Source organism: Sprattus sprattus, assembly GCF_963457725.1.
Source record: "Sprattus sprattus genome assembly, chromosome: 4".
Lineage (NCBI taxonomy): Eukaryota > Metazoa > Chordata > Actinopteri > Clupeiformes > Clupeidae > Sprattus > Sprattus sprattus.
Genome location: NC_137923.1, coordinates 42,734,335 through 42,750,020, shown reverse-complemented (window position 1 = coordinate 42,750,020; position 15,686 = coordinate 42,734,335). Strand labels below are relative to the sequence as shown.

Sequence of the window (15,686 nt, the reverse complement as noted above, 5' to 3'; positions counted from 1 at the left end):
ACAGGTAGCTCTCAAAACAGCTTGGATGGAATGTGGAATACTGCCTCAGCTGATCTCACTCTGTCCTGTACCGTCTTCATTGACTACATCAGTCCAACTGACACAAATTCAGTGGGTGATAATGAAAATGAAAACACCAATATAGTTCACATACACATTAGAAAATCTCCAAGTTTCACAACAGGACAGTGAGAGACAGTGAGGAGTTTATAAAAGCTCCTCTCCAGAAGGTTTGCTTATGGCATACATGTACTGCGTAGCACCAAAAACAGCCATTGCAGGTGGCTGGTGAGTCAGAGCTTTTCTTCTCTTCCCCCAGCAGAAAGACTAGCTATCTCACAAGAAATTACCTCAGCAGCAAAATCCCTGCAGGCAGCTCTTTTCAGGCAGTAAAGATTCACCACTAACCGTCAGTCCCTCATGAAGGCACAGTCATGCCATGGTGATGTAAGCTATGAGCTCATTTACCCATCACCTACTGTGTGACAGCAAAGCATAAATGTTTGCTTCAACCAGTAAAACATATAGCCTGGATCTTAACACATTTACTGTGTGGCGTTTAATCTATGTGGCTTTCTACATGATCACAGTGATAAGTGTGCATTCACTGAATGGCCCTGCGGATAAAAGAGCCTGTTAAATGGCTAACGTAAATGTAAATATTAGGGCGTGGGTTGCTAGGATAGGACTGGCAGTGCAGGTAATGTGGCGATGAGTTTGTTCACCTGTCTGCCGCCCGCTTTCATTAAAAGCTGGCATCCCGGCACATCATGTTCTGCCACCTTTCCCAACTCACACACATCTGCTCGGTGTGGCTGTGCCGCGCCGCACCGCCTGCCACTCTTACCACTGCTGTCAGAACGCCCCGTCACTGTGACAAGCAGGTGGCAAAGAAGTTTTAAAGCAGCAGACAAATTTGTTTTCACAAGATGGGTGTAAACAGACAGTGACAGACAGATCTCAGACCTCAGATCTCAAACTCCCAGGAAAAAAAAAAAAGCTAGTGTGATTCTGACACCCCACAAGGGCAGACAAACTCTCTGATACAATGACCTTTGCTGCAGGACTAGCCCTGTGTGCGCAGGTTCAAGTGCACAAGGGCTTTGCTTACTGCACAGTTCACATCACCATTTAAAACAGGTGCTTATTCACTATATTGCTCTGCCCAGGGCTTTGCTTTCCACCTTAGCTGTCCGGGGGGAGGAGAGAAATGGACTTAAAGAGAGTTCAGGTCAAATGAATTGACAAAGAGGGCCCTAAGCTTGAAACGTGGAATAGGCTTTGATATATTTGTTGGCAATGTCAGTTCAGACTTGTCAGTAGCGTCCTCGTATTCCAGACAAAACGACTGAGACAACTCTGTCTACTCGATAGTGAGCTAAGTCTTAACACCGTGATACTGATAGTAGTCATCCAACCTAAAAATCGCTCAGAGCATGCCAACGCTGTCAAAGCCGACGTGGTAAAATGAATAGAATGCTATGCTACGAAAAATACAGCTAAATTAATTTAGGTGAATCCAACTTTGAATTGACGTTAAGTTTGCAGCGTTAGAGCTTAGCAGCAAACCGCTGCCACACACCCATCCCTAACATCGCTGACAGCTGTAATGTGAAGTGACGGACGACTGCGAAATCTATCTCCACCTTAACACACTGACGGACAGCGTCGTGGTACTGAAAACACGGTGGTGTGCGCGGGGCAGCTAAACCCTCCGTGTGATTCACGTGATAAACCATGAATGAAGAATAGCCTATATCTTAACGTGAAGCCTAAAGGTACAGATGAAATGAAAGATGTATGTATTCTGTTCAACGTGTGGTTTGTCTGACTGGGAGCAATTGAACGTCTAAGTAATCTGTGATAAAAGGCGGTTGACGGGATTTTTAGCCGAAGATGGCGCCCGTAGCTAACCCAACCCAAAGGCGACAGAGCTAGGCCCGCGCTGAACGGATGTCAGCTGGCACGGGAACTGCCCCTATAGTAACAGAAAATACTATCGCATCACGATTTGTAAATGCACTGCCGACTTATCAAGAGGAGCGATAAAATCCACCGAGGCACTTTGTCATTCAATGAAACGCCCACACCTCCCGTGTTAAGTTTAGGCAGGATATTTCGTACTGCTGTAAGTCAACAATACTATTGACAGTCCACGTAAGCACTGATATTCAATAACCAAAGGCAGTTGTGCTTAAAATAACACCGGTGTATGATAGAAACCATTTAAAGTTATACAAGCCCATTGAAATGCAGCTACCAATTTCAGCACCACACTGCAGCACGAACCGTTCTCAGCCCAACACAGTGGTTAGCGGCTTGCTGGCCAGGTCTGCTCTATTCAACAAATGGCACTTGAAAGCGCTTACTTCAACATGGACTGCTCTTTCTCCTCTTCTTTTTTCTGTCGGTCCATGACAGAGAGGATGATCTTTCTTTCCTCCTCTGTTAGGTGGCTTAGGTCCGGCATGTCCGACGGAGCATCCGCCGCAGGAGGAGCGGTCGGGCCGCCCCGGGGCCCGACTGGAGCAGACATCTTTAGATGGAATTGCTAAAAAAGACCAAACATCACGCATAAGGACTTAAATTCTGACCCATTTCTATAGTCATGACAAATACGTATGTATTGCCCTATCTGAGCAGGTTATCCCAGCAAGAATGCATGCATCACGGATCAGATAACTTCACCAGGTTATGCTCTCCACAACATATTTAGTGTTCTGTAATGAACACATAGGTAGGTTAAAACAATTGCACAGCTGAACTGCTTTACAGCCTTCTCTTTCAATGTCCACAATGCTTATAGCCAACACATGTTACCACCTCCATTAGGCTACATAGAAGCCCTTATGCATCCGTCTGATAAGCATGCCTGATGTATGGTTTCTTAATTCTACACAATCATACACCGTCATATCGCAGTAGTCTTTGGATACCATCGTCTGTTAAATACCTTACTATAACTATATAACTATAGTCCAGTGCTATAGGTGGGCTACAGCAGGCGGTAAACGTTGCTAAGCGGCTGTTGAGATGTCTGCAATTCTTAGCGCGGGTCCAGATCAAACACATCGACTCTTAGAGACAACGTGAAATAAGGGCAAAAAGCCTCTGAGTACTGAGTTGCATGCAGTTTTCACGTTGGGAGCCTTCCAATGACACTGCTCAACAGCCATCCATTCGAATAGGTTCGGAGGGAGTAGAGATCAAGTTCTTGCCTTTTATTTCGCAGTCATGTTAAATCCAGTCTAACCCATAGCTGGTCCTTCTAGGGAGAGGTTAGCCGCATCTTCAAACCCAGGGCCCTCGTTCCCTTCTTGCGGTTGTTTGCGTCCTCTTGCCTCTCTCGCTCCCCCTGGTTCTCTCCTGGTGGATAATTCTTGGAGATTTCTTGAATGCTCAAAAATGGATGCAATAGGGTAAAAAGCCCGATAGGATGGATGGGCGGAGCAACGGTCTTACGTAGAACAAAGATCAGCTGCTCCCTGCGGGAGGGGCGGAAGTAACCGGTGCTGTGGCACGTTCATTGACAGAAGGTAGGTAACGGGCAGCATTTTCAAAACATGAACTGGATGATTGTTTGACTCGGCTGTTCAAAACTCTTCTTGACGAATATCGGCTGTTCAAACCTCGTCTTGACGAATATCCACAACTTAAAAACATAGCAATTCACCTTTGTGAAAAGATCCACTTTGAATCAAGGCTAAAGGCAGCAACAGGTCTAAAACGCCAGGTTCAGACTATGCAATGATACTCATAGCCATGCAACGATTTCCATACGTTAATGTTTCCCCAACTAAGGGCAATATAAATGCAAATAAACACAATAGTAAAGACAAACATAATAGAATTCTTTTTTTCTGAAATGAAATAAGCCTTTTTGTTTCCATCGTCAGTTTGTAGTTCAGATCTGTATTTTTAACCGACCCACAATAATTATGTGAGCGTAATGTAAATACAGTGCCACTTGAAAGTATGTGAACCCCTTGAGCACTTAAGAGTTTTCTGTTGTTTTACCATGAATTTTAATTTTTTTCATCACCAATTTTCCATAGATGAAATGTCAGGTTTGTGTTTATCATTTCCATGTACTTGTTTAGAGGGAATTGTTTGAGTAGCCAAAAAACTACATGAAACATGGAATTAGTGTATTTTCAAAAGTAAGTGAACCCCCAGCTGCATTGGTTAAGTCAAGCAGGTAACAGATTCGGTGAAACATATTTGGGTGCTTAATTAGTCAATTAAGCAAACCAATCAACTGAGACATCCTTAGGAAAAGGGTTGGGCAACACAGATTAAAAGAGAGAGGAAACCATACCAAACTACTCTGGTGCCAAGGTGTACCCATGCAGATCAACAATGCCGAGAGGAAATGAGATAGCCGAGAACATCAGGAAGAAGGTACTGACAGCCCATCAGTCTTTGGGAAAGCTATAAGGCCAGCTCCAAAAGATTCCAGCTCCATCCATCCATCCATCCAAGACAAATCATTAAGAAATGGAGGGCATTCAACATGACCGCATCTCTGCCTAGAAGTGGACGCCCATCAAGACCATCACCAAGAAGCACCAGAAAGAGAATAAATCAGGTAAAAGTCAACCCACACATCACCTCTAAAGAGTTTCGGACCTCTCTGGCAGCATCTGGGGTAAATGTACATGGGTCTACAATCAGACGAAAATTGTTGGTTTTGATCTTGACCAAATAATTATCTCGGACTCATCTGTCCAAAGAAGGGACTTCCAGAAGGCCTTTAGTTTATCCAAGTGCTCTCTGGCAAAGTTGAAACGGGCAGTTTTTTTCTTTCTTGAGAGCGGAGGCTTCCTTCTAGCAACCTGATCATGAATGTCATTTCTATTCAATTTTCGTCTGATTGTAGACCCATGTACATTTACCCCAGATGCTGCCAGAGAGGTCCGAAACTCTCCAGAGGTGATGTGTGGGTTGACTTTTACCTGATTTATTCTTCTTCTGGTGCTTCTTGGTGATGGTCTTGATGGGCATCCACTTCTAGGCAGAGCTGCGGTCATGTTGAATGCCCTCCATTTCTAAATTATTTGTCTTGGATGGATGGATGGAGCTGGAATCTTTTGGAGATGGTCTTAAAGCTGTCCCAAGACTGATGGGCTGTCAGTACCTTCTTCCTGATGTTCTCGGATATCTCGTTTCCTCTCGGCATTGTTGATCTGCGTGGGTACACCTTGGCACTACAGTAGTTTGGTTGGTTTCCTCTCTCTTTTAATCTGTGTTGCCCAACCCTTGTCCTAAGGACGTCTCAGTTGATTGGTTTGCTTAATTGACTAAATAAGCACCCAAATATGTTTCACCGAATCTGTTACCTGCTTGACTTTACCAATGCAGCTGGGGGTTCACTTACTTTTGAAGATACACTAATTCCATGTTTCATGTAGTTTTTTGGCTACTCAAAAAATTCCCTCAAAACAAGTACATGGAAATGATAAACATAAACCTGACATTTCATCTATGGAAAATTGGTGATGGAAAAAAATGAAAATTTATGGTAAAACAACAGAAAACTCTTAAGTGCTCAAGGGGTTCACATACTTTCAAGTGGCACTGTATGTAAGTGCATTAAAAAGATAATGTTCCTGGATATCCCTGTGAATTCTGTAGCCTACATCTTGATTTTGTCTCTGTGGTTTTAATACATGTATTTATATTTTCGTAACCTGAAAATAAAAATACTCCTTTAACCACGAAACCGGTTATTTCCTTTACGCTTCCATGACATCGTAACGGAGATGTCAAACATACATAAAGCTTAATTACTGAATATGTGGCTATCTACCACAGCTAGTCCCGTGTGGGTACGTACAATTATTCATGAAAAAAGTCTGTTTTCTGTATACCCAAAGGGTCCAGTGCCTATTCATCAATTGGGTCTTACAAGTGAAATGAGTGCCCCCTATTGGTCAATTAGTATTAAGTAAGCTTATTTTTCCTTAGGCACCATATACTGCTTGCAGTTTGCCACCAGAGAAGGAAAGCCAAACAACTGTGTCTGTTTACTTGTTTGTTTTGTGTTTCTTTTTTGTTTTATTATTTATTTAATCAAAAAATATTCTGTGGTAGTGTGTTTCAATATAGTAATCAATCTCTACCATGATTTTTGGACACTGTATTCTTTCATATTTAAATACTTCAAGAATCTCACAGGCAGAAGCCACAGATCAGAAGCACTGTGTGTGTGTCTGCTAACGTTTCATGTGCAATGCTAAGAGAGGAATTGAGAGTGTTAACAGGAACTTATAGTCAAGCTAGAAAGACAGGACCTCTTCTGCTATTCAAAGTCTATAAGAAGTACAGGGAACCCAGTGATGTTATGTAATGAAGCACACAAAACTTACTTGGTTTGTTTCTTAGTGTAGGATGTGTTATGCCAGGAACTGTCACTTCGCTCAAATATCAATGCTACCCCAGTCTTCCTTCTGTGACATTCTTGGTTCAGATACGCCACACATGTCATGATGATGTTGCAGCAATAAAATTCATAGCTTTTTCCTCTAATTTTAAAGTTTTGCTTCATGATGTCCTGGCTTAGCACATGTTTGTTCACAACCTGTGTCCTTTTTTGGCAATGAAGAGTGAATAAAGATGTGCACATAAAGCCCATGATAAGGTGAGGTTTGAGTTTAAGTTTTTCACTATTAATGAAGAAAATGGCAAAAGAGAAGCAAAAATGTCAGGCTTTAACTTTGAGACAATATGATCAGAGAAATATGTAGCCTTTCTACTTACAATAGGCAACTTTCTTTTTTGCACAGATAATGGTCTTTCTCCCTCTCTTTTTTTTTCTCTCTCTCTCTCTGTTGTGTGTGTGTGTGTGTGTGTGTGTGTGTGTGTGTGTGTGTGTGTGTGTGTGTGTGTGTGTGTGTGACTGTCTGTGTTTGTCTAGGCGAAGATCCATGTCTTTTTACCTGGAGAGCTTTGTCATGCAGGGCATGTTAGTGGTTTGGCTGCAGGCTGTGACCAAATTTAGTATCAAAGTGTTCCATGCATCCATATCATCAAACATTACCTTGAACCAGATGCGGACTGAAGGGTATATTGCACAATTCAAAAAGGACAGACCTTTGTCTTGTGACCTTAACATGAACTGAATGTAATGGTGTTTGGGTGGGCTAATAAGTTAAAACTGGTATTGTGCAAAGGGTATTCCTGGAATTAAATGAGAAATGGATCATATTGAATGTTTCTGCATTCCTGCAAAAGAGAAGTAAATCTTAACACCATTTAAACAATTTGTCAACACTGATGAAAAAAATGATAGAATGACAAAAAGCCTTTTATTTCATTGTTGTGTATAGTTTAGTGATATGACAGAGAACTGTAGATTTTGAATGTGTAGACATCATCAGTATTAAAATCAGGCAGCTACACACAAAAAAAGGCTAATCAAACAAAGCAGATAGATAGATTTATAGATAGATAGATAGATAGAACAGGTAATCCGCTGACTCACTAACGCACCACTACGCACTACTGCTCTCTGCTGCTCATCTTCAACGGGAAGAGAGAGAAGTGTTGAGCACATCACAAGATTTGATCAGCCAATCGCAGCCTAGTAAACAGCCTCCCCTTAGTCACTCTGAAGCCCTAAACGTCCAATGCATTGTGGGTCATTTCAATGAGGTCAGAAACGTGGGGAGGCGTGTACAATTTCACAGATCTGTATATCATACACTATACTGTCGGGAGGACCGAGGCCCATATATTGGTCCATCTTAATGTTCACAAGATCTGCACCATTGCGAAGTTGTTGTTATGCTGCGCTGATCCTCTCCCATGTCTTCTCTGCATGTTCGTTTATCCTATGTTACATGCGAAGAACGGTCGACTGGAAGAGGTCAGGCGAAGTAGGCCTACTATCACCGTTATCGATCGGTGTCTAGATGGCTGTAACATTTATGGCAGGAGACGAGTCACCTGATTACAGTCAATTCTGGGTTAGTAGTGCGATATCTGGACCCATAAATTACTCTTCGCTGCTTTTTTTTAGTGTCGTTTCGCTGAGTCGCTGCCACTGACTGTGGCTGACCTGCGAGTAAACAAGCATGAGTAACATTTCGAGACAGCACCAGACTGCCGCAGCGATCCCCGTCTCCCCGGATTCTCCTGGGTCACCTTTTTCCATATCCGCAAACCTCCTGCGTCTTTTCAGCCACGTCAAATATGAAAATTTGGCAGCCGGACTAAGCGGGGGAGTTATCTCGACAATGGTGCTCCATCCCTTGGATCTGGTGAAAATACGCTTTGCAGGTAACGTGTTGTTTATTAGAATGACTTGCGCCGCACAAGCTGGTTGTTGCAGAGCGCCTCAGCCACTCGGTTTCTGTGTGACCTACATTTGATATTTGCACTGAGAGAAAATAGTCGCAGAGATATCACACCAAGTAATGTCAGCGCACATACCGAGTGCCTTGCAGCCATATCAGATGTATTGAATGACTATTCGTATTTACAGTAGACTGCTGTTGGCGTGACTATGCTTTTTGTTCTGCTTTCTGGTCCCTGTCCCCCTACCCCTACAATCCCCACCTCCTTTGTGCCGCCTCGTAGTGAGTGACGGGCTGCAGATGAGACCCCAGTATGATGGAATGGTGCACTGCATGAGAAGTATCTGGCAGCTGGAGGGGATTCGGGGTCTCTATCAAGGGGTGACCCCAAACATCTGGGGTGCAGGGGCATCCTGGGGCCTTTATTTCCTATTGTGAGTGTGCTTGTGAGCGTATGGATGGATTTGCTTTATTTGTTTATTTGCTTGTGTCATTTGTGTGTGTGCATGCTAGACAGGGCTGGACTTATATGCTCAAACAGCTCAAGACCATAAGTGTGCAACTTAGTTTAGCGAGGACTTAAAAGCCCAGGCTAGCTTCCTGTTTTTTGCCAGCTTCTATTCAGGAAGACACACCCATCTCACGGAGTTCAAAACAACAGGGAACAGGAACGTGAAACAGTTGCAACACGGCAGAACAAGCATCTGAATCATTATGAAATACATGGGGTTATGTAAAAGGCCTCACACAAGTTGTTTCTAAAAAATAATGTGATCAATTTATTACTTAAACCATATAACTAATATTTGGCCAATATTATTGCCCATGTAGGCTCTACCACTGCCTTATTCAGAAAAGCAGTTGAATGTAGTGTGAAGACTATGCAATGCTTTTTTCACGGACTGTGTGTTTGTTTGTGTGTGTGTGGGCGTGTGTATAAAGAAATGGATAAGATCATAATATTTGATATAATGCCAGATGTGTGTCTTTTCTATCTGCAGTTACAACGCCATCAAGGCGTACACCCAGGAGGGCCGGAAGGCTGAACTAAGCGCTTTTGAGTACCTGGTGTCTGCAGCAGAAGCAGGTCAGTGTGTGTCAGTGACCTAGCTTAGCAGCCCCACCCCCCCAACCCAACTCCAGTGTATGTGTGCCCGTGCGCGTGCGTCAGTGTGTGCGTATTGGTACTGCGTGTGTGTGTGGCTGTGTAAGCTGATATCTGTGGCAAGATTTGGACGCAGAGGTTGGGTGTACTTGGAAATCTTGGCAGAGAAAGCATTTGATGATTGGGCAATAATTTGTCAGGTATTGGATCCTTTTGGGCCTTGAGGTTACTCAGGACTCTGGCTACAGCTGTTAATGAGGCACATTTGGTGCAAGGAGAAGAGAACACATGCTGCAGCAGGGGTGTTGAGAGCCCTGGTCCCTTACTTTAGTTCCCTATTAGAGTTCATTTTCATTTTGAGTTGAAATTAAAGGGTTGGAAGGTGGCTTGGTTAATCCACTTACACAAAATATAAAGAGAAGATAATTTTGTTCTATATTCCCATTTCATCACCAAACAGCAGTATGGAAGGGCCAGAGATGATGAAGAGGCTTTCCGGAGCTCTTCTACCTGCTGCCTGCTATACGCCAGAGCATGAGCTCCCGAAAGCCTCCAGAAGTCTCTGGAACATTGGGCCTCATTCTCGAACATTTTCTCAAGTTTCTTCTGAAATGTTTCTTACGGACTTCGGAAAACCAACGTAACAAAAATATCTCCACTAGATTCATGAACGCCTGAAAATGTGTTCTTACGCAGCAGAAGTGTTCTGAGCTGTGGTCCACCGGAAGAGGTTTCTTAAATTGAAAGCGCGTTCCTGGCACCAGAATTTGCATTCATACACGCCTCGACAGCTCCTTATAAGGGCACGCAAACGTAGTGACGTGTGCAGTCAGAATCGATTGAATCCATGCGAAATCAACTTGAAAGCGAGTCATGTCAAAGCGGAAAGCGAGCACCGGTCGTGTAAACACAGATTTTACTTTACCGGTGCAGAGGTGGAGGTACTGTTGCAGGCCTATACCACAATGGCTATATCAACGCGATTGAGTTAAGTGCTTATTCATTTATTTACTTACATTTGCAGTTATTGTGTAGTCCTTTTAATTATTTTAGGACATCACGATGCCTAGTAGACTGTGAAACGTGAATGTGAAACGTAATTGTTAATGATCCAAATATTCTCATATTTATTATTATTATAATTATTTTAATCCGAGTCTGTAGAGTTCATGTGAACGCAATCACCAACGATTTCTCACAAATTCAGCCCTTAACACTTCTAACACAGAGCGGCCCAGTGGGGCATCTTGTGTTTCATTGAGGAATCGCATTTGAGAAAACTGGCCGATTTACGACTGCTATTTCGTGTTCTTAAAGTCTTCTGAAGTTCAGAACAAATCCCAGATGAGAGAACTTTTATGAATGCCACATTTTTTCCTAAATCCTCTGAAAGTGGAGTTCAGAAGAAATTCCTTCTTAAATTCTTCTCTACTGCGTTTCGAGAATGAGGCCCATTCTTTTTTTGAACACTAGCCTGGAGAGAGAGAGATAAGCCTGCCGCTAAACCCGGGTTGAGCTGTACATTAGATGAGCACTTCTTGTTTTGGCTGAGTGTTGGTTTGAAGGTACCGTGCTGTTGGAACTCCCTCTGCCCTCCCTGTTCCCCTGCGTTTCCAGGCATGCTGACGCTTTGCCTGACCAATCCAGTCTGGGTGACAAAGACCCGGCTGGTCCTGCAGTACAATGCAGATCCATCCCGGAAGCAGTACAAGGGAATGCTGGACGCCCTCGTGAAAATATATCGTCACGAGGGTATCCCAGGATTATACAGGGTACATTTTGGATCTAAACTAATCCTCTCTGAAACGCTTAACTATGTAGAGAATAGTACAGAGCATTTGACTAGATTTTTTGCATTTCAATCTCTGTATACCTCTATTTTATAGATTTTTTTTAGTGCTACTCCCCTTGGCTTCATAGCAGACAGCATAGTAGATTATATTTCTGTGGTGTGCCACCAGAGGGCCTCATTGCATTTGACTAAGCAGAGCTAACCGCAGTAATGCATAAACAGAGCAAACACTTTGTTTCAGTGCGGTATTTGAAAACATGCACCCACAAAAGCACATGCAGCACTTGCTACACCTGTTTCAATGCAATTCACCTTAATTCACCGTAATTCACCAGCTAACTGTAACAGTAAAAGTATGTGGTCTCATAATGCTATCTTTTTTTTCTGAAATAAATTAAAATCATCTTAAATTAGCTCATAATCATGTAGTCAAAGTCCATTACCAATATGGGTCTCAAGTTTCTAATTCAAGTCCATTGTCACTGCAGGGGTTTTTGCCCGGTCTGGTGGGCACTTCCCATTCTGCACTGCAATTCATGACCTATGAGGGCCTGAAGAGAGACTACAACAAGTCAAGGAAGATGCCCTCGGATGCCTTGCTGGTACGGTCACTTATGCAGTTTAGCAAATTTTTCACTCATGCATTATGAGAGAGAAAGAGAATGAGCTGTTCTTGAAAGGTCAACTGCCTGCAGTTTTTTAAGCTTGCCACGATTTTGTGTGAACTAAGTTGATGAAGTTAAGATAAGGATTCCAGGTGGTGTAGAGTAACACGCCAGGGTCACAAGAGCCCGCGAGAAAAGGATTAGGAAGAACCTTGTTTCAGCGACAGTAGATTCTTGTATCTATTCCATAATTCAAGGCACGAGTGTAGAAAGTGAGAAAGTTCTGTTCACTGAAGGAAGTGAGTAATCTTTTCTGGGTGGGTTTTCCCTCCCTCCCTTTCTCCCTCTCTCTCTCTCTCTCTCTCTCTCTCTAGACTCCACTTGAGTACATTGCCATGGCAGCCATTTCCAAAATATTTGCCGTAGCAGTAACTTACCCATATCAAGTGGTTCGAGCTCGCCTGCAAGACCAGCACAATAACTACAGTGGGCTTGCAGATGTGATCAGGAGGACGTGGAGGTAGCAATATAATAAGCACGGAACTCTCTGTGTTGATTCTAGTTTTTTCTAGGTCTCAGAAATGTTAAGAATATGTTTCTTGCTGTGCTCAGTGATTTAGCCTAAAAAAATGTATTAGCTAGCCATATGAGATTATTATATAGTCAGCCTGTTGCAATTGTAATTTATGCGTGTCATATATGATGTTCCCTTTTGCAGTAATGAAGGTGTGGAGGGTTTCTACAAAGGAATGGTCCCCAACCTCGTCCGCGTCATTCCAGCCTGCTGCATCACCTTCCTGGTGTATGAGAACGTGTCTCGCTTGCTGCTCGGAGAGTATCATTGAATCTCAAACACATACGCACACACACACTCACACACACACACACACACACATAGAGAGAGAGAGATACGGACACACACACACACACATACACACACAAACACACACACACACACAAACACCTACACACAAAGAGATACCGTACACATACACACACACACACACACACACACAGATATGTACACACACACACACACACACAGAGATAAGTACACACACATATAGACACACTCACACATATACACAGAAACACATACACATGCCTCAGGAACACTGGACCAACAGGAGGGAGCTGACAGTCAACAAGCAGGGCAGTAACGCCTGTATGTTTTCCAAGTGGCCCCCAAGGAGACTTAAATGCACAAAACCTCTGGGGGGGAGCAACATAATGTTTCAATGGAGGTTGGAGACAGCACAACACCTCAGTCTCTGATGCGGGACAACCCGAAACTGTAACTGTTGCTGGTTTGTGACTAGAGTAGAGTAGATTAGCACCAAGTGGAAAACAAAATAGGTTCCATGTGTGTTAAAGCCCTTGTTATGAGTTGTTGCAGAAAGTTACACAATGCTGAGGCAAGAGGGATGGGATGGGGGGGGGGGGGGGGGGGGGGCAACAGCCATATTATGCGGAAGTGTCACTTTTAACTGTCACAACTCTTGTGCAAACCCTGTTGTGAAAACAACCGTGATAATGTTTAGACACCTCTGTCGTTGTCATCGTTTGTCTTTTTTTTTTTAAACCACGTGCTGACCTTTTTCACCGGGTGGAAAACTTAAGTCCGTGTCGGAGGGAGCGTCACTCCAGACTGCTGTGTATGAAGAGAGAGGGGGGTGGGGTGAACTCGTTTACCCTCTCATGCTTTGCAGAGGAGATGACAACAGCAACTTTCCAGTGCTGAGTTTGCAGGGCTCAGACAGTCCAGCCTGAACGTCCCTTTAAGGAAAGACACACAGAGACTGGAGAGGAGAAAGAATGTATGTGTGTGAACCAAAGATTAAGAGTCAGGAGTAAAACGAGTGTGAACTTTTTGTTTTGTGTGATTTGAAAAGAAAGTGACTCTCTAAAAAGTACATAGGAAAAGAGTGCATCATATTTCTTCATTGAGACTTCATTGAGATTGAATATTATTGCTCATGACTTTTTTCCAGTTATTAGCATAACGTAAGTCAATGTGCTATATGTCCTTCTCACCACTAGGGTGCAGTCTTGTCCTTGGATTGGAGTTGTTAATGTGTATAGACTTCTTGTGCACAAATTAAAAGCCACTATGGTTTCCTCCCTTGTCTGTTTAATTAAACAGAAGTTTGTGGTAAAATTCTTGCCAGGATATAAAAATATCCCTGTAGTACTACAGTTTTTTTTAACAATAAAGAAGTATTATAAATATGTCACAGATGTGAAGACCTTTATTGAAAATAATATTTTGTGTGGAGGGGATTTTGTGTTGTTTAAAATGAATCTTAACCTTGGAATGTGTTTTTATTTCTATTGCATGCGAACACAATGCTCTCTCATACTTAACCTCTAAGCCTAACGAACAAACTCAAAGTTCTTGTAAATGTAGGCTGGTGTGGTCTATTTATTAGTCTCAAATGCATTTTAATCTACTTCTAAACCACTAGCCAGCAACTCTGTACATGTTTGATGTGTGCATAGGACCTGGTTCCCTAGAGAATTTTAGAATGTAGAAAAACTACGAGTTTTGTAGTGTTAATATTAGGGCTTGGTGATTAATATAATTTTATTTTCAATTACGATTATGAAACCAACACAATCGTGACAGAACAATGATTGTGCCGCATTCCTCTTCAATCCAGCGCATCCCTTTTCTTTACAGTGGTGTGTTTTCACTTTCCCCCAAAAACTCAGACTCACACATAGCTTGAGCAAAGATGATCAAAAATGAGCCTTCAGTCAACAAGAAAGGGGAAACCAATTCTACTGTTTGGAAACACTTTGGTTCCAAGGAGTCCGAATGAGCAGTACCACCGCTACTGAATTAGAACCACTGCTGAAATTGTACACAGTTTATTATATATGAACACATGTACTGTTATATTCGTTAGCAAGCTTAACATACTGAAGTCTGATGCTACAGGCGAAATAAATGGGGCAAATAACTAACGCCAGCCAGAAGTGAAGTCAGTGACTCGGCCTACTGTATAATACCAGTGCTGTAGTGTGAATTTTTTAACACGTAGATTACTATGACCGCCTGCCGATTTTCTGTCAACGATTCCCGGGACACTGAAACACCGGGGTGCACGAAATTTGGTGGGCATGTAGCCCCACTAGATCAGCGTGGAACCATTGATTTTCGTTTTGATCCGTTGCACCCCCGTCGGACTGGACCCCTTTTAAAGAGGGCGGGGCGATTCAGTTTTCTGTGAATAAGTCAAAAACCGTAGGGCCTAGGAGGACCACATTTTTTTTGTATGTTGGTCTTAAGAGGCAACGTCAACCATTCCACTACCACTTATTTCATGTATAACGCCACCTAGTTACAAATGAAAAAGCAAAAATGGAGTGTTGTAAAAAATGTTAATTGTAAGTTGACAAGGTCAGAACTACATGAAATCGCAGGTGTGGGATCATAATGACACCTTCTGACTGCACGTTAAATTTCGTGGAATTCCGTTCACGGGGGGGGGGCATGCAATAAATTGATTTATATGGTTATACACCAACTGGCCTGTAGGTGGCCCGACACAGTTTTCTTCGAATATCCCGAGAACCGTAGGGCCTTGGAGGGCCAAATTGTTATTGTTTGTTTGTATAAAGGGGCCATGTCAACCCATACCACAACCAGTCACATGTATAGCGCCACCTAGTTAAAAATCTAAAAGCAAAAATGAGGTGTTTTAATCGCATATATGTCAAAGTGCTCGAAAAATTACCAAATTTGCCAGGGACATCAAGCCTGTAACCGTCCATCTTCGGTAGAGTTTTTGTCAATGGATGGAGCAAAATGGCTCTTGAGCGCCCCCTAGAACATTGCAAAAAAACCTGCGCATTGGGGTTATTTTGGCATAGCTTGACAGAAT

General features: G+C 42.8%; 2 protein-coding genes across 2 annotated transcripts in view; one reads left to right on the top strand and one right to left on the bottom strand.

Moving 5' to 3' along the window:
- The window catches only part of rims2b (regulating synaptic membrane exocytosis 2b), a gene marked incomplete at its 5' end in the record, with an annotated part of 105,660 nt that extends 103,124 nt beyond the window's left edge, over positions 1-2,536 (bottom strand). The window contains one exon of the mRNA XM_080836656.1: positions 2,370-2,536. Coding sequence (XP_080692782.1) covers positions 2,370-2,536 — 167 coding nt within the window. The remainder of the gene's footprint in view (positions 1-2,369) is intronic.
- Positions 2,537-7,782: 5,246 nt separating this feature from the next.
- Positions 7,783-13,211, top strand: slc25a32a (solute carrier family 25 member 32a). The gene is made up of 7 exons (XM_080836662.1): positions 7,783-8,280; positions 8,581-8,731; positions 9,299-9,384; positions 11,020-11,174; positions 11,683-11,796; positions 12,174-12,319; positions 12,518-13,211. The coding sequence occupies exons 1-7, from the start codon at positions 8,076-8,078 to the stop codon at positions 12,642-12,644; spliced, it is 984 nt and encodes a 327-aa protein (XP_080692788.1). The 5' UTR covers positions 7,783-8,075; the 3' UTR covers positions 12,645-13,211.
- The last annotated feature ends 2,475 nt before the right edge of the window (positions 13,212-15,686 follow it).